We start from the raw sequence: 25,444 nt of genomic DNA, 5'->3' as shown, positions 1-25,444 counted from the left end.
TAAGCTTAAAAAATAATGAAAAATGTCTGATTTTTTAGTTAACTATTTACTTGACCTATCTTATTTTCTTAACATTCTAATTTATGCTTAATCTAATGTTTTAGAAGCTTTTAATTACTTTTTATGACTTTTTATGCTAATTTGCTATTTTTATGCTAATATAAAAATTTTCCCTTCTGCACTTTTTCTTTATCTTAAAATTTATATAAAACTGTTACCTATAATATTAATTCTAAGTGTATATTGATGGAAACCTTAATCTAACAGCTCTTTTGTACAAGAGAATCTTGTTGCATGGTTCCATATATCCATAGCACTTTCATTTTGAGCCAGTACATTAAGTTTATATCTGGGAACATTTGCATGATTTTACATGACTTTTTGTTATGTTCTTATTACTATGTATTTTAATCATTTTGGTTTGTTGATATTGATTTCTAGAGTCAGCAGCCTCCAAGAGGTTTATCATATTTGGGACTGAAATGTTCTCTCAATGTGTCACAGGAGCAATTTTCTATTTAAGAATGACTTTCAGATTCATTTTATCTGTGAATTAGAGAACTTGTATTTTAAAAAGGAATAATTGACTTAGATCAGGAAAAACAGGATTTGTGATTAGTCATTTTCCTTCTGGTGTTCTTGTTTTGGGAGCCTCTTGAGCACTCCACCGTCAATAATGTAACCAAATGAGCTGGCAGATGAGGACAAATCACACTTGGAGAAAGGGGATGGTGTAAAAGTGTACAGTGCTTTTATTAAAACAAAAAAATTGTTTACAGTGCAGTGGTCCATAGTTATTAAATAAATAATCCATAAAACAATGAAAATCCAAATGTTAAAACCAAGCTAAAAAGGAGAATAAAAACCAGTCACAGTCATTGGGCCAAACGAGCCAAGCACAACTCCTTGCATGTCACCGATGGCTTGCTCGACTGGAGAGACGTCAGTAGCCTCAGTCCTCTCACTACCAACAACCGTTTTGGCTGCCCCCATTGGCATCTGCCAGACCTCTCAGGCACTCCTTCTCACACACACAGTTGTCCCTTGGATTCCAGGAGAGGACACCACTTTGACCGCACCCACTCCTCAGCAAAATCAGTGGGTACAATCTGATACAATCCGTCGCCCCATGTGTGTCTCTTGTTCATTGTCCCAATGCCGCACTCTTTGCAAGCCTTTCTTTCTTTCTTTCTTTCTTTCTTTCTTTCTTTCTTTCTTTCTTTCTTTCTTTCTTTCTTTCTTTCTGAGCCAACACGTACTTATGTACCACAGCTCTGTGGCCGTAGTTTTTCAGGAAGTTGATGAAGCAACTGAAAAAGATCGCACCCTCACATGCAGGTGTGGCTTGCCCCAATTACCTCATCAACTCCCCGAAGCTGTGTGAGCGCACCCACAGAGCCTGACACAGCCAATGGGTTATTTTTTCGGAGCCGCGGACCCGCTATACCATAATGTATTATATAGTTACAATATTTTCAGAATGAATTTCCTAGTGAAGTCTGCTAAGAAAACGACTACAAATTTTGTTTAGCATTTAGAATCAATTTTCTACCATTCTAACAAAAGCACTTTGCTTAATAATCAATCAGTCTTTATGGACCATACTATAAGAAAAGTACTGGTGCGATTATATAGAAAAAAGGGAAATTGTTAATTGAGAAGCCTCTTACAACACACAAGAAAAAATAGTGTGTGCAGGTAACTTTTTATTCTTTTTCAGTGTGGAGTGAATTAGACAGTGTTGTAGGGACTGATAAAAGAAGACAAATTTTAACTTGAATGACACTTGATTGTTTTTTGGCTTGCTATAATGCAGCGCTCTGATGTTTTCTGCTGTATTAGCTGTTTGTAATTGCACACACCAAGTAATACTAAAATGCAACTAAAGGTAAAAAAAAAGGTTTTTTTTTTCAGTCTACTCCATATTATTTTTGTGAAACTTACCTGATGATTTGCTGTTATTACAGGAAGTCTATAAAAATGTGCAATGATTAGGGTAAAGCATCTTTTTGGACATAAATATGTACAATGTGTTGTATATTGTTTTGGAACAATTTCTTGATAAGAACTGCACTATATATTAAACACACTGACATGCATAAAGAACATGCCTTTACTAATGATTTAGTACAGCACACAAGCTCTCCTAAATCCTGGTAAAGTTAGGAGCAGTTTCCTAATTTAGGAAAATTGATAAAATGTTATTACTTCTAATCACTTGATAAATGTGGGTACTAAGCTAGGTTAAATAATTTTGTACAGTATCAAATGACAAAAATAATCTCACTAATATAATCTCACTAATTTTCAGCAAGTCACAGTAACTAGGTCAAGGAATGTATCTATTTCAATCTCAGATTTAAAATAAGACATGTACAAAATCAAGACACAATACAAAAATAATCTGAACGTTTAGCATATACCTTTTATTACAGAGAAAATCTGCAGCTGTCTATGAACTTGAAATGGAACAACTAAAAATATATATATGCATTTGTCAATTGTCTCCAAAAAAACTTCTGCAATAAAAAAAAAAAACCTTGCGTCCATTTTCTGAAGCTTTTAATTTCAAAACAGGGTTACAGGTTTGCAGGTTTACATTGGCCTTCAAGGCAGTAATAAATCCTGGATTAGACATGAACACAGTACAAGAAAATTTTAAAGGGATTGCAGTGATTGCTTTATGTTGCATTTATTTGTGAAAATGCCCTCTTGTCTCCTAGTGTGTCTGTCACATTTTGTATTGTGGGTCAGTGTTTATTATCTAAAGATGGCATTTTATTTACCCATATTAAGCTTGGTAGTAAAGAATCAACAAATCGATCAGATTAGAATGCCATGAACTATGGTGAAAGGTAGGCAACCCAACTATTACAAAGAATTTACTCAGTATCCAATAGAAAACAAAAAAGCATAATGGACTGATAGAAGGTCAGGCAAATTCCTCTGTTTTAAAAGGTGGCAGCAATGATATATCCTTCTTGGATTGGTTGGATGCTGTTTTAAATAACTGGTCAAAGCTGAAGTGACATTACAGTGGCAAAAAAAGTAGTCAGAAAGACGCAAGAGTTAAATCATTAAAGATCAAAAGTCAGTAAAATTGTGCTCAAGGCAAAGCGAATTCAAAAACCATAAATTCTTTCTTGGTCAAAATCTGAACCTATTTATTAAAGATTATGTGCTTTCAAAAGTGTTTAGTTCTGGATATGTCTTTGCTTTATTATAAACAGATTTCAGTTATAGATCAAAATTAAATAAGGTGACTGCCATGTCATCTCATGCCATGCTGAGCAAGATTCACATTCCAATAAAAGTACATACTGTCATAGTAATTAGCTAACAAAATCGTAACAGCAATGACATCAGTGATATAAGGGAAAAACAAATTAGCACAAAACATTAGTACAAAATACTACCATTTTGACTGATGCCCAATATATAGAGAGTAGGCAAAGCTGAAGCTGTAAGGTCTCTTGAATTTAATGGACACAAAGGCCAACAGAGGACAGTGCATTCTGGTTGGTCTGATTTAGTAGACTCATCCCTCAATTCGAAATATACACAAATCAAATCTAACACAACTGGCACATAAATAAGTAAAGTTGTCACAGTTGCCAAACAGTTACCACATACAGGAATTAACTAACTGCTAATTCTTCAATGCCATACTGCTGAGATAATGGACTACTGGCTCATCAAAAACAAAAGGGAACTGATACAACATTCAGATAGATTTATTGTATTGTGCAGGTATCCAAAAATATGAATATCGCAACACCGTATTTTTATGAGGTAAATACAAAATTAATGGGCCTGCGGTGGGCTGGCCTGTGGTTTGTTTCCTGCCTTGCACCCTGTGTTGGCTGGGATTGTCTCCAGCAGACCCCCGTGACCCTGTAGTTAGGATATAGCAGGTTGATTAATGGATGGATGGATAAATTTATGATTTTTGGTATTTTTTATCAGCAGGAATTTTGTCTAACTTTTTATGTTACAGAAAAAGGTCTAAATATAACTTTGTGGCTCTGCTTTGTGATGACAGTATAGCAAAACACTTTTGTGTAGTATATTGCTGGTGAGTAAATGATTTGGTTAAATTTAAAGTTTGTTTTGTTGTGTTCAGGATAAAGGAACTTTGATCTAAAAAGATTTCTTCATTGAAACAAAGCAAAAAAGTTTACAAAACTCTTTTAACATGACATGCAGTGTGATATTTTTATATTATTTACCATATTTTTTTACAAAAAAATTACAAATGTAAATTATATCTTATGTTGATTATATTTTTATCATGATGATTTAATTGAATGAGTCTGTTAATTTTAGATCCTATTATGACCCCTTGGTAAAATTAGGGTAAGAGTAAATGACACTTGAAAAACCAAACTTTACTATGTTCAAAACCTAAGATACTGTGGCAAAAAATTTGGTTTGGTTTATTTTTGTTTTCTAGACCGACACAATGAACTTCATGGATGAGGTACCTTTCAAAATTGCATCTGGGATTCTCAAGGAACCAGCTGAAGAGCCTGTACTAATACCACTGCCAGGTTTCAGCATTTCAGACTTTCCCAGCATTCTCAGAGAAATACAGGTTTGTGGTATTTACCTTGAAGGTGGATTAAGTGGGTTCTGTAAATTGATTATTGTTTGCATAATTATTATTATTTCTAGTTAAATGTAATAGAGTGGCATGATTTTGGTGATGATGATGATGCAGTTTATAGCATTGCTGCCCCAAAGTTCCAAGGTCTCTGGTTTGATTCTCTGCCTCCACACTGCTATTTTATTTTGTTTGTTTGTTTGGGATACCCTAATTTTCGCTTAACAAATGTGCGGTAAGTTTACACTAACACAGCTTCACAGTAACAGTTATTTCCCCATAAGTGGGTTCTCTCAAAAAACTCTCCTTCTTAGTGTTGTCTCAGAATCTCCAAGAAAAAGTGAAGAATTAAAAGAAGTCCTAGGCTGCTAAAACATGAAGTATTGCTAAGACTGGATACTGTATTATCAACTGATATATGATGGTTCCTCATCTGAAGAACATCAGCTGTGAATATACTGCTAATCTTTACATAAAATAATTAAGTATTGTAAAATACTGTAGGTATTGAAATAGAATAATTGTGTTTACCAAACACTGCATTAACACATGATTCATTTTTGATATGCTGTGTTATAAAGCAAGAGTGACACAGTGATGCACTGAGTAGCACTGCCACATCACAGACATAGTGCCCTGGGTTTGAATTCCATATCAGACCATTATCCGTGTGGACTTTGCATAGTGTCATTGTGTCTGTATGGACTTTGCTCCGAATACTCCTGTTTCTCTTTCACTTCCTCAAAAACAATTAGATTCTGTTCACTGCCTCTTCTAAAATGGCCCTATCTGAGTATTGGTATAGATGTATTTGTTTGAGAGGCCACTGCAGTTGATTGTGTTGAAGCAGACTGCCGCAGGCACTATTTGCCCCAATGAAGGGACTCGGAGACTCAGGATAGACAGCAGAATCAGGCTTTATTTTATGGCGCACATACAGATTCAACTCAGATGGAACAATGAGCCCCCAGCAATGAGCACCTTTTACTTTTATTACAATTCTTATCATTTTAGCCATTATTCTTCCTCATCTGACGTCTGGCATTCTATTGCTCTAGTCCTGCCTCTAATTAATTTCACCAATAATTTTTAGTCGATGGGGTGTCAAACCCCTTGCTGCTCTGTCCATCTTATCACATTCCTTTTTCTAAGTGAGGGGCCCATTCTTTGGCTCTCTAGCACATCTGACCTTTTCTTCGTACATAAAATTTACATCAATAAGTTCAAAGCACTCTACATATTTGCAAATACAGTATGGTTGAAGCAAAACACATCATGTTTAATAAAACTCAAAAACACATTTCTGAATGCAAAAGGCGAATTGTTTAAAATGGCCAATGGCAGTGATTTGCATCTTGCATCATCATTATTTCATTATTTTGCTTTTGTTTTGTATTTTACGGTAATAATAAAATTAACAGTTGAAGTATCTTTCTTTCTCAGATGTTCATGGTGCTCTGGTAGTTATTACCAAGTTTTCAATTTGAATATAACAAAAGCTAAGTTTCTTGTGCTTTCTGATGGGAGAAGTTGAACAGACTGACATTATGTATTTTGCCATGCTGGATTGCAATTCCTGTCAGATACCCTTAATATTAGCTTCTTTTTCAATAGGCCTCTCTTTGGAATGCAGCCACTGTGGCTGATATGGCAAACTGATTAATCACCAAGTGACACCTCACAGCCATCTTCTTGTGGTATCAGTTAAACATTTAGCTCTAACAAAGAGCTATACATCAAGGGCTAAAAACCTTGATGGATAGAACTTTGTACCAATGGTCAACCTAAAAAGATGAGCTTATGTGCACCCATGAAACCAATGGCAAGGCATCCACCCTTGCCTTTAAAACACCCAAGTACACCCTAATTCATTGCTTCCTCAGTCAAGTGCACTGTTCAACCTGGTCATAACTTGTGCTGTATAGCAGAGGTTCTATTGCATATAGGGTGTGTCTCTAAGGAAGTTGGACAAATTCCTTCCACTCCAAAACAGTAACTTGGGCTAAACTGAAAAAAATGTAAGACTGTTCATAACAAGAGCAGGGTGACAAATATCATTAAACCAAATCTTGCTAAGATGGCAAGTGCAAAGCAGAGGAAAACCGTAAACGAAAGGTTATGAATTCATCTTGCTGTAAATAGCCACTGAGTGATTCTCAGTTGCTGAGAAGTCTTGATTTTGCTAGCAACTAGGGGACTGACATGGTATGTTTAAAACTCAAAAAAATGGCAGCACTGTCTGCAACCAGAGTCAAACAAAGTTGACAAATGAGACAAGCTACTAAACAAAGAAACAAAGCACACTGAAGACCCTTCTACAAGTCTGGAGAAAAATAACCAGGAAAAGGACAAAGCATCACATACACCAGAATTATATGTACACCCACTCTGATTGCTAGAGCCATTAATTGTAAATTAGCAGTTAGGACATAGCCAGCAAATGTTATGTATTATTGGTCTAACTGTAACTGAAAGGAAATAATATTTGTAAAAGATAAGTTCTAGTCGAGTTATAAGTCTTCCTAAATGTAGTATGAAAATACGGAGCAGCAACACGCATCCAGCACAGAGAGTAGCTGTGAGAAAATATACTCCACTTGCAGGTAATTGACTCTTCATAACTAGCTAAAGAGCATATCCATCTTAACCACAAGAATTTATAGATCAGAATTCATAAGTTAAATGCAGTTTCATCTTCCACATGTTATGTGGCAGTGGTCCACTGGAACCATTCCAGCTTGGACAGCTGAAAGAGTAAATGGAAACTGGAGTCCAGAAGGGCAGCCCTGACAGGGTGTCTGGGTGCCACAAGAGGGCGCTGTCAGGTAAGGACAACCCTGGTTTCCTAAATAACCTAGAAGTACTCCCCACAAGTCATGCCATGTCTCCAGAAGCTGTACCAGGTCCAGTATAATAGGAGCCTATTGCCACAGGAGACAGCAGGTAACACTTAAGTGGAATTAGAAGAAGTGGAAAAGGTTAATTGTTTATATGTATTGGCTGTGTTTCATTGTGTTTAGAACTTGTTGGATTGAAAAATACATTATTTGAACTTGTGACTGAGTTGGACATTATTAGGTTTTTGGTTTGAAGCTTGGTGGCACCCCCTACTGGTTACAATATATACAGTATTTTATATTATCCTTATGCTATAAATAAATTGTATTATTTGTTTATTTCAACAAGTGTGTTTGGGTTGTTTGTGAAAGTAAGTCTATTGCCATATCAAATCACAAAAGGGAAAGTAAAAGTGTTAATGTAGACTTTCGCCAATTTATTAACCTAATTCATAAAGTGTACAGATTTGTAGCGTCCCAGCTGGAAATTGAAATAAACTTTCCTCACTCAACCTACACTTAACTTAGCATCTCCTGGGAGGCGTCTTGTTGATTATTTAAATGAATCACCAATATTGCCAAAGGTAAAACTGATAATTAATTATTTGAGTAATCATATACCTTGTCCACTAAAGTCAGCATTAACAAAAAGATCAAATATGCTGTTAATTTGCATATTGTTTTTCAGCTTAGCTCCTTCCGAGCAAAGCAATTAATCTTCCATGGATACATTTTCTAAATCTGCCAAATGAAAAAGGCAGTAAAGGGGAAACATTAATGGACATTTTATAAACAAAATTGTACGCCCTCTTTTTTGCTCAAATGAGGCTTTCTATTTTTCCACATGCTGCACGTACTCTTACCATCATGTATTTCTCTTACTCTTGCCCATGTGTGATTTTTCAGTAAAGTCTGTATACAAAACATGCATACTGGAAAAGTGTCACAGTCTTCTTTAGTTGTTTATTTTGCATTAGACTGTAAAGTTGGTCCCAGTTCTGTTCCTCTCTGATTTCCTGCATTTTGCTTTGTCAGTTTTCTCCAACACCCATCATTTTTTCTTTCCTGTGTTAATGAACATTGTAACAATTTGCACACTTTGACCAGTTTCTGCCATCAACATTCCATGCAGAAACAATCTGTCTCCTTGATTTTGTTCTTATTCTTCCTTGCCCACCTCCACCTCTCCTCCTGTGTCCTCTTCCTGTTTCTTCCTATGGTGGCAGATCCATTTTTCCAAAACAAGTGAACTGACCTATGGCCCTTTAATTTATCTATCTTAAGGATATGACTGGTGTGTGAACAATTCTGCCTCATAGCGATAGCATCTGGGGAATTGTGTGCTAAATGTATTCTAGCTTTGCTTACTTGAGTTAATGATATTGTAGCCATCGCTTTCTAAATGAGCCCATAGATACATGAGCCAATGATGGATGAAGGGATTTGTGTGTGGAAGTTTGCACAAAAAGTGTAATAAATCTGACTCATGTTTCAAAATAGGGGAATGGTGTTTATAATTCCATGAAATGAGTTTATATCTTTGCTAATAGTATGTAAAAGATTGAGAAAAAACTGTAATAGTTTGTTTAAAAATTACTGCCATTATCCACCTTATAAATTCCCTTCATAATTTTAAACAACCATCTGTCCATTCATTTTCCTAACCCGCTTATCCAGGGCAGAGTCGTGGGGCAGCTGAAGCCTCTCTTAGTAGTTATTGGGCACAAGGGAGGCAACAAGGGAGGAATAAGACCTGGATAGGGCACCAGTTCATCACAGGGCAAACTTTTTGATCTAAGAAACACTTCCAACCCCTAAAATTTCCAAAGAACTAAGTAACTCTGTGATAGTTTCTGTAATTGCTTGGGTCATTGACTTCTTCACATGTGCAAACTACAAAAAATACAAAATTAGATTGTTCACTATTTCACTTTTCACCAACACCTTGAACCTGAGAATACCAAGTACTACACTCACCTAAAGGATTATTAGGAACACCATACTAATACGGTGTTTGACCCCCTTTCGCCTTCAGAACTGCCTTAATTCTATGTGGCATTGATTCAACAAGGTGCTGAAAGCATTCTTTAGAAATGTTGGCCCATATTGATAGGATAGCATCTTGCAGTTGATGGAGATTTGTGGGATGCACATCCAGGGCACGAAGCTCCCGTTCCACCACATCCCAAAGATGCTCTATTGGGTTTAGATCTGGTGACTGTGGGGGCCATTTTAGTACAGTGAACTCATTGTCATGTTCAAGAAACCAATTTGAAATGATTCGAGCTTTGTGACATGATGCATTATCCTGCTGGAAGTAGCCATCAGAGGATGGGTACATGGTGGTCATGAAGGGATGGACATGGTCAGAAACAATGCTCAGGTAGCCCGTGGCATTTAAACAATGCCCAATTGGCACTAAGGGGCCTAAAGTGTGCCAAGAAAACATCCCCCACACCATTACACCACCACCACCAGCCTGCACAGTGGTAACAAGGCATGATGGATCCATGTTCTCATTCTGTTTTACGCCAAATTCTGACTCTACCATTTGAATGTCTCAACAGAAATTGAGACTCATCAGACCAGGCAACATTTTTCCAGTCTTCAACTGTCCAATTTTGGTGAGCTTGTGCAAATTGTAGCCTCTTTTTCCTATTTGTAGTGGAGATGAGTGGTACCCGGTGGGGTCTTCTGCTGTTATAGCCCATCCGCCTCAAGGTTGTGTGTGTTGTGGCTTCACAAATGCTTTGCTGCATACCTCGGTTGTAACGAGTGGTTATTTCAGTCAAAGTTGCTCTTCTGTCAGCTTGAATCAGTCGGCCCATTGTCTTCTGACCTCTAGCATCAACAAGGCATTTTCGCCCACAGGACTGCCGCATACTGGATGTTTTTCCCTTTTCACACCATTCTTTGTAAACCCTAGAAATGGTTGTGCGTGAAAATCCCAGTAAATGAGCAGATTGTGAAATACTCAGACCGGCCCGTCTGGCACCAACAGCCATGCCAAGCTCAAAATTGTTTAAATCACCTTTCTTTCCCATTCTGACATTCAGTTTGGAGTTCAGGAGATTGTCTTGACCAGGACCACACCCCTAAATGCATTGAAGCAACTGCCATGTGATTGGTTGATTAGATAATTGCATTAATGAGAAATTGAAGAGGTGTTCCTAATAATCCTTTAGGTGAGTGTATATTTGAATCTTGTTCTTTGTTCGATTTTTTTCTCTAAATGTCCTAAATCCTAAATCTACATTTAGATGTGTTTACTTGGATTGACCTTGGCCTCAATTAGCTCTGTAAGACTCCTGCTATTATTGCATTTAGTATTTAATGTATTTTTGTGTTTTCCGCAGAACTTTCCCATTTTTTAGCCCTATCTGGATGTTTGAGTATAAGGATTTGATCTATTAGGTTGGGTTTCCATATAAACTCTTCTGTGACATCTTTTTATTTTTATTTAACCGTTGAATTGCCATTTTTGTCTCATTATGGCTGCTATCAATTGTACAGTACAGTATATATGTTTCCTTACATATATTATAGATGTGTATCTTTTGTGACATCTTGAGAGTGACTGGATAAAAGGTCATTGTTGGGGTCACATTTCTATCAGAGATTGTAGATAACTCCATTGTTTCTTATGGTTCATTGAAGATATTATCTGTATTTTGGTTAACAAATTTTATGCTCAACTTTTTCACTACAATGTTTGTTATTTGTTTGAAGGTATTTTTTTAACTTCTGACTACATCTATTTTGCTGTTCCATTTCTGAACTCATGCTGTTATTTCTATCTTAGCACAACAGCAGCCAATCAAGCATTTCAAGGATTTTCTTTAAAAAATCACCATATTCTTCTTTCTTTAACATGTCTCTTCCACTTTCTGACAATGTAAAAGTTCAAGCAAAATATCTCAGTTTACATTTTGCTTCTAAATAAATTATATTCATGATATTGTGGACAGCTTGCACATACCTACTTGTGTATACCTGCTTGTGTAAATGGTACCTGCATTATTGCTGACATTTGCCATGTCCATGTGAATTTTGTTCATATACTTAAATTTATTCCTACATTACAAATTAAGCAAGTTAGGTTGATGGGCCATTTTAAATTTCTCTCTTTTAGTGATTGTTGGTATGTGAATGTGTGTTTCTATCTTGTGCCCAGTTTAACTAGGATAATTTCTTATTGAATGAGGAAAATGAGTTAATATATATAAATGGTCTTAGGCTTCTGCTCCAACACATCTCACACATACATTTGGTGCCAACACAGAGAACAATTTCTCCACAATAATTCCCACTCAAAGTATTTTTATATACATGTTCTATTCTCTTCTGTCTTTTCTAGAAAAGTGAAGTGAACTCCACATGAGTTTCAATCAGTCTATTATATGTTTCTTCACATACTCTTTCCTTAACTCATTCCTACTAACTCTACTGGTATGCTTTTTCGGGTCAGTAAGTGGCCTTTAAAGCAAGATCCTAGGGTGTGTTTGATTCCCTGGCTTCCTGACAGCTGTATTATCCCTGAGAAAAGTTACATCTTCTGCAAACAGTGAACCTTGTGTGTGCATGTTATGCCCTTTAGAATTACACTTACCATTTAGAGTAAATGTTTAAAATAATGATTGGGAAATGAAAGATTATGGGACAATCCATAAGAGTAAAAGGAAGCATGACAAAAAATTTTTATTTCTTACAGCATATACTAGCCGCTGTTTCAAAAAGTACTAGCACTTGTTCTAATAGTGTAGTTGTAGGTGGTTATTTTAAATATGTTAGGTTGCCAATGCTCCATACACAATGTGAACAAAAATACTAACAAAATGCTTTACTCTTGTAAACGTAATAAAATGTTGAAAATGTAATGCCCCTTTCTGAACAAAAGATTGACATAGAAGCACAACTCTTTCATCAAATTCTGCCCAGAAAAACATAATCAGACATTCTAGCATTCCCAGAGGAGTGTCTGCATGAACATTACTATTTTGCATCTGAGGCTTTCATATATCTGACCTTTTAAAATATGAAAGATGCCACATTTCTGAATAGCAATCGCAAAAATGTGCCTAAATTTGAAGTAGCATTTGCTCACACACGCAGACATATGCATGAACTGTCTTTCCCGAGACATAAATAAGTAATCATCATCAAAAAGGGATCCCACAGAGTTGCAGGTAAGGCAATTAAATTTAATCAAATGCTACATTTTTAAACAAAAATGCTGCCAAGAGATTTTCTGGTGGAAAACATTCTGTGGAGTTCTTCGTCTTTTAAAGAAATGCCTCTAAAGACTAATAACTATACCCAACATGCTTATTAATGCAGTTTTGAGTCACCATAATAGAATAAGGCAAAAATATTACTTCTTTATTGTATTGTGGTTCATTTGGCTGATGGCTTTTATGATTGAAGTGTAAATATGTATATAGCTCACGGCTTGATGGCAACTCTAGTCTGTTCTGGGAGTTGAGAAGGATGACTGCGAGGGCTCTGAGGGCAGATAAGGAGGCATTTGTTATAGGAATCCCTGAGCAAGTGACACACTATCTATGGTCTAGTGATCCGCATCCTGCTTACAGAGAAATCGAAGCATTACACACATCCGAATCTGTTCCTCCAAGAGTAGCAGTCAACAGCTGATGGAACGGTCCTTACAGATGACACTGCAATTGTGACCCGCTGGGCTGGCTACTCTGAGCAGGTGTTGAACACTAGAATTACCAAAACCTACAAAAAAACTTGTAAATCCAGCCCACCTTAAATCCCTTTGCACCTCTCTGTCAGCGTCTTTTGTCTTGTAAATGTGTCGATAAGCACAAGCAGCCTGCTATTCCATGTGCCCCACTGCTGCAGAAAGGACAAGAAGTTCTCCCAGCTCAAGCCTTGATTATCAGGGAGTGAGCAACCTAGAGCTGTATAGGGACATAATATATCGTTATTTGGAACACATACATTTCATGAGTGTTCTGTGTCTACAACAATGTAAACACATCATTAAAAAAGAAACGTTTTTCATGTTTTAGTAATAAATGACAAAATGTTGACATGAACTACAGTATGAATGTGTGAAGGCTGAAGTCAAAACATCAAATAAATACTTTCAGAAAAGGTGCAAGTGCAATACAACAACTACTGTGGTGCAGTGGTAAGAACTGCTGACTTGTAATCAAAAGGCCATGGGTTCAATCCTGGGTTCCTTGCAAATTCACCATTTTGAATAGTGAGCTGCTCTTATATAAAAACATCCATTTGATTTGCGTCTGTTAGTTTATAGTACTTGTGGTAGGGTAAAAATGTGAAGGTTGGCTACACTGCCTGTATGGAGACTGACTTGTTTTTTTAAGTGCAGGAGGTACCATCTTGCTGCTTTCCAAACGTGCCTGTGGAGCAGGGATGCCGTGCTGCAGGATCTTTCTCTCCTGTTTATGGGCGCGTCTGCAGTACCTAAAAATATATGTTACATTCAAATCTTTTGTATTTGTACTACACAGCTGTATATTTACAAAACAAAACTGTAAAATGGAGGACTGAATGTACAAGAGCTCATTGACTCACCATTGTGCAAGTGTGGCAGCATTAACCTCAGGGAGCTGGATGGTGGTTTCCTGCATCACATGCACATTATTCAATATGCACTCCCTTTTGTGCTTGTAGGCAAGTGTGACTAGAATCCATTTAGACACTGTGACAGCTTCACACAAAAAATGTAACATTATCATTCTTACTAAAATGTAACATTATCATTCTTGCCCAGGGCAACACACTGCTTTGTACTTTCCACACCCGGCACAATAATCTTCTTGGTGGCTCTGAATCTTCCTTTGGTGAGGGTGGCCTGATGACATGGAGCATAAACTGTCCATTCCTTTTCATAGTCTGATAGGGATGCCCACAGGTCCACTATATGGCTGGATTCCTTTCTGGTCAAAGCAAGACTATGATCTTTCAGAGCAACCAAATAGTCTGCCAAATCCTGAACAGCTCTGTAACATTCAATGTTGTCTGGGCCAACAGAATCCTACATTGAAAATTAAATAGATTAATATAGTGGCTCAGTTATTTCTTACATATATTGTTGTCAATACAATTATTTTCCAACTAAACAATTATGAAATGCAATAATGACAAACTAGTTCACTAATGATCTGAAAGAAGTTATGAAAAATTAAAGACAAAGCTGACCAATTTGGAGATAAGTCTGCTTACAAAGATGTTACGTATCAACTACCAAAGCAGATAAAAGGTCAAGCTGTAACAGAATTTCTTCTCCAATTACTCTTCTTGGGTCTCGAATTCTTTACAAATGATTACTGGTTTTAATGACATGCCCCTTACCCTCAAATAAAGATTAATCCCTAACTAACAAACTAGATGAATAGTTTTTATTGTAGGTTTGAAATGCTCATCATCATGGACATCACACCAGCTGACTTTGCTCTCTTAACAGTGTAACTGCACCTCTCCTCTAAGCATTTTTTAGCAAGAGGTCAGTTCACTCTTTCTGAGACAGAAATGCCATAAATCTCCTGAACCAGAAAATAGTTTTTCCCTCCACACTAAGTTGGATCCTGTATTTATAAAAAAACTCAATTTTTGTCTCAATGTAAAGTTTTTGACTGTTTCAATACAGTTCATAATCATCCCTAAGAAGCAAAATACTTAAATGTCTAAATGATTACAGACCTCTGGCACTGACCTCTATAATAATGAAGAGTTTTAAATGTCTGATTCTTTAATATCTGTGATCTTCAGATCTATCACAACGTCTCTGGTTGACCCACTACAGTTTGCTTACTGTGCAGACAGGTCAGCTGAAGATACAGTGAACATGGTTCTCCAGTACATCTGCAGCAGTCACACTCTCCAGTTACATTGCTGATTTCTAAACTCCTCCATCTGAAATTTATTTTACTTGGTTGGAGTGCAATTCTGTTGTGCTATATTGTTTTATATGTTCTGTTTTGTGCAATGTATATTTCAATACTTTCACTACTGTATATAACGTTATGATGATGTCATGTATTGCATTTTGTGTTATTCAGTTTTAATTCACTTTGTTATGCATCTGGATGTAAGACTAAGAAAAATTCCTAGCAACTATGGTGCCTGACAATAAGTACAGTTCAGTAGCTGAGAACATCTTTTTCTAAAACTTATGTCAGTACTGAAATGTTTTGAAAGCAATTTAAATACAGTTTCAACTAACAATAAATAACAATATCTTCAAATGTTGAACTCACATCATGACTAGTAATGAAGAATGGTCATCACTGGCCATTGCTGATGACTGCAGTGCATCATTCACTTGAGTCAAAAGAAAAATGAAAGCAAAATATTTGGGCAAGGCCTACACCACATTTAATATTCTGCTTATGAAAAACATTCACTGATATCATAATGACAAATTTTGGTGTTTTAGAAAGGTTCCACAAAAAACTTACTGCTTGGCAAAATAGGTACACTATATGTCATGTGTCTTGACTGCTCCAGATGTTCTGCCCCTTTCCTTGAAGGCGAAGATAAGGGCACTGCAGCTGAAGTTGCAGATGATGTGGCTGTGGAAGCAGCACGTGGAGTTCTTGTGATGTCCATGGTGGGAACAGTGAAGTCCTGAAAGGCCTTAGGCTCCACAAAGACCTCATCATCATCCTCCTCCACGTGGATGTCATTATCCTTTAGTTCTGTTATTGTGGCCTTTTAGTCTGGAAGAATTTTGCCTGTCAAGTTGTATAGATACTCCACTCCTATCAGCTTACCTGAAACAATAAAACAAATCAATAACAAAGACTTGACATTACAATATTAACAGGATTTAAAATAACACCTACAACAACATTTATTTATATAGCACATTTTCATACAAAAAATGAAGCTCAAAGTGCTTTACATAATGTAGAATAGAAAAATAAAAAACACAGTAAGACAATAAAATAAGTTAACATTAATTAACATAGAATAAGAGTAAGGTCTGATGGCCAGGGTGGACAGAAAAAACAAAAAAACTCCAGACGGCTGGAGAAAAAAATAAAATCTGCAGGGATTCCAGACCATGAGACCGCCCAGTCCCCTCTGGGCATTCTACCTAACATAAATGAAACAGTCCTCTTTGTATTTAGAGTTCTCACGGAAGGACTTGTATTTCAGTTAACTCCAACTTAATTTAAATATTCCAGTAATGAGTGAATAAAAGTTACCTGTGTATTTACAAGGTATTGAGTAGGCTACTAAGCTCCTTCCTAGCACTTCCTCCGCAAGAGTGTCGGCTGCATGGTGGAGAAGGCCACGGTAGGAGTGGGGTTCCTTATTCCCCTCTGAAGTGGCAGCGACAGCCCTGTCCTCATTCCACCTGGCCAAGCCATCTATAAGGTAAGCCTGGAAAAATATGTCACTTGCAAGCGTTCCTGAAAAATAAATGGACATTTTTTTATACTGCTGCATGAAAGGTAACTGTGATGATTAAGCATCAGCATTACACACAGTCTATAAATGAATGCTTGCCTGTACAGTGCCCTGAGAGACTCTTGTGTATTTACCTGGGATGAACCTGTTAATGTGTAAGTGGAAGGATTCCAGTGAGGTAGAACCTCTTGCACATCTGTAGGTTGGCAGGCGATGACCTCCCTTTACCAAAGTCCCAGTCTGCACATAAAGCTGCACAACCAGGTGGATCCTGAATGCAAACAACATGCTCTTTTTGAGACCTCCATATCTCACCCATCCTTGTGGAATTAATGAGAGGTACTTCGAAAGTGTTGTGGCCCCTCTCACCATCAAAAGCCTTAATTAGTTTAGTGACCAGGGGCCTCATGCATAATGCCGTGCATAGAATTCGCACTATAACATGATGTAAGTGCAAAGGCCGAAATGTGCTTACGCACAGAAAAATCTAGATGCAGGAATACTCCAATACTCCAGTACTCCAACTTCCGCATTCTTCCACTACATAAATCCCGGTCAGCGTGAAAAGTAACTCTCCTGCACTCACGTACTTTCCCGCCCCAACTCCTCCAAGAATTACGCCTCTTTGAACATGCAAATCAATATAAATAGCCCTTAAGCTCAGCCTTCTGTGAAAAGATGATGGGAAAAGCACAGGGGAAAATATAAGAATTTCAGCAAATACTAAGTGGAGGCAAAGGAAAAACATACTATTTGTTGATTTAAACCGTGGTATAATCAACAAAAGGAAGTTGACTGAGTGACATAGCGTGTTGGAGAAACTTGAAAGCTCAAGTTCACAAAGTCGCACAGTGCCAGAAATGAAAAAGAAAATGTCACATATCAAAGTCGCCGTGAAAGGGTGAGTCGTAGCCCACCATCTGAGTGTCATATGAAAACTTATTAGAGTACAGAGAAGTAAAAGGCACACAGTGGGGAAAAAGCACAAAATGTCAACTTCAATCTCGAAATTTCCACTTTAATCATGTAGTTTATTTTGTCATTAAAGTAGAACATCATAAGCTTCATCATAAAATCGTTTAAATAACCAGTTTCTCAAATCACATCGTAATTAAAATAGCACGTTGTAATTAAAGTAGCTTTGTTTTGTATGTGATCTGGCGGACTTGGCCCAGGTGTCCTTTAGAGAGATAGTGTGCACCCCTAAGGTGGCGCGGGAGGAGATTCCAGACCAGACAGGTAGGAATAGGTGGGTCACGGTCACAAGGCGTAAGGTAAAGGGTGCACACTGTCCGGGGGCATCAACCCCAGAATTAGAAGTGTCTAACTGTTATCATGTCCTGGCGGAGCTGGACGGTGACTCTGATAATTCTGAGGTGGTAGGCAGGGTTGAGGAGCCCCAACGGGCCACCTCAAAACCAGTTCCCAAAAAGAGAGAGGTAGTGATAGTTGGGGACTCAATCATTAGGGGGATTGAAGCGCAGGTGTGCTCCAGAGAGAGAGAGTCTCACACGGTGTGTTGCCTTCCGGGAGCACAGGTGGGAGACCTCCCTGGAAGGGTGGATAGGCTCTTGGCCAGAGCAGGGGGTGGATCCAGTTGTTATTGTCCACGTTGGAACAAATGACATACATAAGGGTAGTCTGTCAGTTCTGCGATCCAAATTCAAAGAGTTAGGTACCAAGCTGAGGAGCAGAACTGACAAGGTAGTCTTCTCAAAAGTTCTGCCTGTGCCACGCGCAAGTCCAGGTAAGATTGAGGAGATTAGAAGGCTTAACGCGCGGCTCAAATCTTGGTGCACGGTAGAAGGGTATAGGTTTATGGGGCATTGGGACTCCTTTTGGAACAGATGGGACCTGTTCCTCCGTGACGGGTTACATCTGAACCGAAGGGGCACCAATGTATTGGGGAGGCGTATGTGTAGGCTAGTCGAGGATTGTTTAAACTAGGGAATGGGGGCAGGGAGTTTAGGACAGGCCAGATTTAGATCTATACATGGAAGAACAAACAATGGTGTAGAAATAAAAATGCATAGTAATGTAAATTTTAAGCAAACACGTAAAGATAGAAGGATTAACACATTAAAAATAGCTTGCCTTAATGCTAGAAGTATCAAAAATAAGGTAAGTGAGTTGGAGTTGTATGTAGCAGAGCATAATTATGATATTATAGCAATAACGGAAACCTGGCTAAATAACAAAGATGGGGATGAGTGTAACATAGAGGGATACACATTTTTAGGAAGGATAGACAGAACAGAAAAGGAGGTGGGGTTGCTGTTTATGCCAAACAGGAATTAAATGTAAGTCATCTTCAGTTGGATGATGAGCCCCATCTTAGTGAGGACATGTGGCTTGCCTGGAAAATATTAGGGAAAAGGTCTCATTTTAGGAGTGTGTTATAGACCACCCAATTCAGACAGTAATTTCAACACACATCTTTTAGTAATATCAAAAGGCAAGTTTACAGGGGATATTATAGTCATGGGGACTTTAATTATCCAAATATTAACTGGGATAACCTTACAGATGGAGGAGCACAAGAGCAGGAGTTTTAGAAGTAATCAGCGACTGTTTTTAACACAGCATGTTAAAGCACCAACAAGGGGTGAAGCCTGTCTGGATTTAGTATTCTGTAATAATCAGGATAGAATTGAGGGTGTAGAGGTGATTGAACCACTAGGGTCAAGTGACCATAATGTAATACAATTCTCAGTATTTTGTAAGAGTACAGATGCAAAGACTAAAATTGTTAAGTTGAACTTTAGTAGGGCTAATTTTGAGCAGATGCGACAAAGTCTAAGTAGGATAGACTGGGATAAGCTTTTAAATGTGGAGACAGTCGAGGAGCAGTGGAACAGGTTTAAAAATGTTTTACATGTAATGCAGGACAGATACATACCTAAATTTGGAAGTAATAGGAAACTAAAAAAAACTCCACGATGGATTAATAAAGATTTAAAAAGAAGTTGCAAAGGAAAAACTGCTGTATAAGGCATATAAGACTAATGACTGCAAAGAGAACCGTAGGCGTATGAGAAATGAGGGCAACCATTAAGAAGGATATCAGAGAGGCTAAAAGACAGTTGGAGAGGAATATAGCAGATAAGGTGAAAGAAGACCCCAAGAGATTCTTTCAGTATTTTAGTAGTAAAAGAACAGTTAAGGAGGAGGTCAAGTTCATCAGGAATAGTAAAGAGGAATTAAAAGATACAGACAATGAAATAGCAGATGCCCTAAACTTACATTTTTCTGAGGTGTTTACAAGTGAGCAAGTGGATAACCTGCCAGAGGTAAACACAACTACTAAGGAGGTACTGAGGGATTTGGAAATTGTAGAGGGAGAAGTGCTGCTCAGATTAAATAAGATGAAATCAAACAAATCACCAGGCCCAGATAATATTTATCCTCGTGTTCTTAAGGAGGCTAGTGAGTACATATATAAACCCTTGACACATATTTTTAGGAAGTCACTGTGCACTGGAGAGATTCCAAAGGACTGGAAAATGGCAAATATCATCCCATTATATAAAAAGGGTGACAGGGCAGATCCAAGCAACTATAGGCCAGTAAGCTTAACAAGCATCACAGGAAAATTAATGGAAGGAATTATTAAGGATAAGATTGAGCAACACATGACAAGGACAGGAGTTATTCTGAACAGTCAGCATGGGTTCAGAAGAGGGAGGTCGTGTTTTACTAACATGTTGGAATTCTATGAGGAGGCAACAAAAGGATACGATCAAAGTGGAGCTTATGATATTATTTATCTGGACTTTCAGAAAGCATTTGATAAGGTGCCACATGAGAGGTTGGGCATCAAGTTAAAAGAAGTGGGAGTTCAGGGTGATGTTTTTAGATGGGTGCAGAATTGGCTCAGACACAGCAAGCAGAGGGTGATGGTGCGAGGAACCTCATCAGAACTGGCGATGTTAAGAGTGGTGTTCCACAGGGGTCAGTGCTAGGGCCGCTGCTATTTTAATATATATAAATGATTTAGATAGGAATATAAGTAACAAGCTGGTTAAGTTTGCAGATGATACCAAGATAGGTGGATTAGCAGATAATTTGGAATCCGTTATATCATTACAGAAGGACTTGGATAGCATACAGGCTTGGGCAGATTTGTGGCAGATGAAATTTAATGTCAGTAAATGTAAAGTATTACACATAGGAAGTAAAAATATTAGGTTTGAATACACAATGGGCGGTCGGAAAATCGAGAGTACACCTTATGAGAAGGATTTAGGAGTCATAGTGGACTCCAAGCTATCAACTTCCCAACAGTGTTCAGAAGCCATTAAGAAGGCTAACAGAATGTTAGGTTATATAGCACGATCTGTGGAGTACAAGTCCAAGGAGGTTATGCTCAACCTTTATAATGCACTGGTGAGGCCTCATCTTGAGTACTGTGTGCAGTTTTGGTCTCCAGGCTACAAAAGGACATAGCAGCACTAGAAAAGGTCCAGAGAAGAGCAACTAGGCTGATTCCAGGTCTACAGGGGTTGAATTATGAGGAAAGATTAAAAGAGCTGAGCCTTTACAGTTTAAGCAAAAGAAGATTAAGAGGTGACATGATTGAAGTGTTTAAAATTATGAAGGGAATTAGTACAGTGGATCGAGACTTGTATTTTAAAATGAGCTCATCAAGAACACGGGGACACAGTTGGAAACTTGTTAAGGGTAAATTTCGCACAAACATTAGGAAGTTTTTCTTTACACAAAGAATGATAGACACTTGGAATAAGCTACCAAGTAGTGTGGTAGACAGTAAGACGTTAGGGACTTTCAAAACTCAACTTGATGTTTTCTTGGAAGAAACAAGTGGATAGGACTGGCGACCTTTGTTGGGCTGAATGGCCTGTTCTCGTCTAGATTGTTCTAATGTTCTAATGTTCTATGTGCTCTACGTGTGTGAATCACTAGTGCTTCTTAAACCGGCTCTCTTCCTCGACTGGACACAGAATCCATTACATTCGTGATATTACAGCTCTCTGAATAACTAAAATACTGAGATGTATACTTGATATCATTTTCATGATGATAGGCGTTAAAGCACGATATTAAACATAGGTTTCACGGTGCAATGATTGTGCACGACCTTCGATGAAATTATTTATTGCAGCAGTACTTATGGGCGGCTGTAGGCTCGTGGCGGCCCTGGGCAGAGAAAGAATCGGTGGCCTCTTCGCCCACCAATGTCAATATGGTATCTTATGCACGGTGGATGGCTACGTCCGTTGCGGACACTGCATAGCCACCTTGTGCTCATGACACAAGTGTTTAACTTTTGTTGAAATTTGCCGCTGCATTTTTAGCTGTGTTGTTATTTTCTCTTTCTGTTTTATATTCAATATTTATTGCCGTGGCCGCCCCTGCAGTCCTTTCTTTTCTTTCTCCAAGTAACCGATTGCCACACAATCAGCTCTGTAATAGACGTTAAGCCATCTGTAAGCAGTTCTTCAAAATGTTTAAGGAACAATGAAATATCTTCGTAGTAAATGTTTAATTAATCTGTCCTTCACGCCAGTCCCAGTGAAGAATATAGATTATTTAAATGAAGTTAAAGTTTTAGCTGTATAATATAATAAACATATTTTGCTGCATTTCATCTTAAAAATGATATTGTCATCATATGTAAATACGCGCTTTATAAAGTGGCTCAGGTTGTGCAATATTATAACTGCAGTGCAAGTTTACAGTGAGGTAGTTCTACTTATAAGTACAGATAGTTCTACAAGGAGCAATTGATTGAGTTCATTTATAGTTCTTGGGATTGAAACTGTTTCTGAACCGCGAGGTCCATAAAGGAAAGGCTTTCAAATGTTTTGCCGTGGCTGAGACAGCGTGTGCTTGATGCTGTATACCGATAATTCTCTTTCCGATCTGCTGCTGCTGTTATTCACACTCAGATACAGTGATATAAATACTCCGAGTAGTGCAGTGAGAGTAATATGGAAAAAGATGATCCGCTGTGGCAACTCGTAACGGGAGCAGCTGAAAGAAGAAGAAGAAGAAGAAAAAGAAGGTGCAGTGAGAGTAACAACGCTAAAGCAGTTGTGGTATTCGGAATACTATGGCTATTCCCTGGACCATTATACTGTTACAGGTAATTTACAATTAGATGCATTACACTAATAAACAATATGCAATTAATTTCAGTATATTTATAAAGCTACGACAGGAAAGGAAAGGATAACCACTGTCAGAGGTGGCTGGGGTGGCGACCCGGCCGGGACGCCCAGGAGGACCAGAGGAGGGCTTGCGCCTTCCCCAGACCATCTGGGGGCGACCGCCCTGGTTCCTTTGGAGGCTACGAGTACAGAGCTTTAAAGCTCCACCCTATAGGGGCCTGTGGTCACCACCAGGGGGCACCCCCATGCCTTTGGAGCCCTGGACCTCAGCACTTCCGCCACACCTGGAAGTGCTGGGGGAAAGAGGAGCAGGGACACCTGGAATGCTTCCAAGGATACAGCTGGCACTTCCGCCACATGGGGGCGTGTCAGTGGGAAATTGCCGGGAAGCACCCGGAGCACATCTGGGTGTGAATAAAAGGGGCCGCCTCCCTGCATTCGATGTGAGAGTCGGGAGTGGAGTGGACTGAGCTTGCTGGAGGAGGCAAGAAGGCGGCCTGAAGAAAGTAAGGCACTGTGTGGCCAGGACTCTGGGGACTTGTGGGGTTTGTGGTGCACTAATGGATTTGTATATACTGTAAATAAACGTGTGTTGGGTGAAATGAACATGTCTACCTGTCTGTGTCCGGGCCAGCCTCCACACCACACAGGAACAGTAGCACTGCTTTAATGCCAGGTGCCGCCAGTCTGCAAAACTGAGCGGAGAACTTGCGTACGACAGGGTATGTGGTACTGTGGAAATATTTATGGCTTTACGCCAAGTTTAGGTTTTATACATCGTGATTTGAACATGGAAACGTTCTTACGCAACATTTCTGTGCGTGTGCACCGTTTATACATGAGGCCCCAGGTCCTGAATGTCTGCTACACTGCGAGTCTTTCTTTTACAGTGCAGAGCCAACTCATTTCTGCTGAGTTGACGCATCACATCTACATGTGATGACCGGACTAGTTGACTTTCCAGCCCTGATTGCTTGGCCTCCTTTAGTCTGTCCAAGTCTTCCTAGTCCCACATGAAAATTCAGTGGCTGAGGCAGTTCATGAAGGTTGCATACAGAGAATGTGAGTCAGTTGTACAACCAACAGCAATCCTCCTCATGAAATACCATATATCAAGCTTGATCTGCAAGTCCTTCTACTCTTCAAACATCCGTCTCAGAAGGGTGGACCCACAGCAGTCTCTATCAACTTACAGCACTTCAGAAGGAGGTATTCCAGCATCCCTGTACCTCTTTATTATTCCATCAACCATTAGACCAAGACCAAAGCTTTAACTTGCCGTTTGGACAGACATTATAGTCTGCCCGTAGTCATTGCCAACATTTGTCACCCAGGAAGCAGTTCCAGCCGCATGACCTGCAAGCTTCTTTGAGACCTTCTTGGTAGAATCTGTTTTTAGCACACGGCCAAATTGTGAGGTGATAGTGGCTTTAATCGCATCCAATCCATCAGGCAGCGGTGCTTTGGGAGAAGGAGCATGTCAGGTGGATTCTTAAAGGTCACTGGGTTCAACAGACCAGTGGAGACAGCAGTCTGCCAGGTACTGAATGTTTTTCCCTAGCCATACCTCTGCATGCTCCTCTTGCAGCTTTTTTTGAATTTGGCTGCTACTATTGCCCAGACCTCTTTGATGCAACAGACGAACCACCCACAGGTCACATGCCAACCTGGATGTGTGGATGCAAGGGAACTGGAGCCTGTGGGTAATGTCCAGCTGTGACACAACATTGTGGCTCCAACTAATGACTTTCCTCTTGCATTTTTTGCATGCCAAGTACCCTGAGGCAATGAAGTAAGCAGACCAGCTGATGTAAGCTCCTCCTTCACACAATCTGGATGTGGACAAGTGAGCTTCACCTTCCAGAGCTTTCGTGGCATCCAGAGTAGCAACCAATGACCAAAGTAGCACTCTGTTTTTGGCAAGCCAGTACTAGTGAGAAAGGGTGGATGAAGTGGGTTCCACCACATCCTATCAAACTTTGTGTAATCCGGCTCTGGGTGACCATGCGCTGACCACTTGAAAAGGGCCTTTAAAGTCCAGGTTTGATCATCCAGAGGCAAAGTGCGTGTCCAGCCTGCAGGAAGACAAATATGTCACCCGATTTATATGAATCTTTGCAACATATTTGGAAGGTGCAGCCTTAAAACAATAGAAATGAGCACAGTTATGTTTTTGAAAATAACAGGGAGAATAATAAGCAAAAGCACTGATAAAGAACAATATATTAAATTTGCCAAGGCAAATTCATTTTGATCGTTATTAAAAAAAGTTGGAGTTCAAATGTACTTCAGACCCATGCAGTTATAGAAATGTGATCAGCATCCTGCTGCACTAACCAATGTAAACCCAAGGTTCAAATGCATGGTGAAACTTGATTCAATATTTTCGAACATCTGAAGACCTGTATGAAATATACTTACTGGTCACTTGTGACTCTAACTGTTTGACCTCTGCGAGCAAT

At 38.8% G+C, this 25,444-nt stretch overlaps 1 protein-coding gene across 1 annotated transcript in view; it reads left to right on the top strand.

Moving 5' to 3' along the window:
* The first annotated feature begins 4,441 nt into the window (after nucleotides 1-4,441).
* ubap1lb (ubiquitin associated protein 1-like b) overlaps nucleotides 4,442-25,444 on the top strand; it is a 55,539-nt gene continuing 34,536 nt past the window's right edge. The window contains exon 1 of the mRNA XM_039771358.1: nucleotides 4,442-4,594. Within this exon, the coding sequence (XP_039627292.1) occupies nucleotides 4,463-4,594 (132 nt within the window). The 5' untranslated portion in view covers nucleotides 4,442-4,462. The remainder of the gene's footprint in view (nucleotides 4,595-25,444) is intronic.

This window comes from Polypterus senegalus, chromosome 12 (assembly GCF_016835505.1).
Source record: "Polypterus senegalus isolate Bchr_013 chromosome 12, ASM1683550v1, whole genome shotgun sequence".
Classification (NCBI taxonomy): Eukaryota; Metazoa; Chordata; class Cladistia; order Polypteriformes; family Polypteridae; genus Polypterus; species Polypterus senegalus.
Note: the sequence above shows the minus strand (reverse complement) of the source record. Positions and strands in the feature narration are given on the sequence as shown.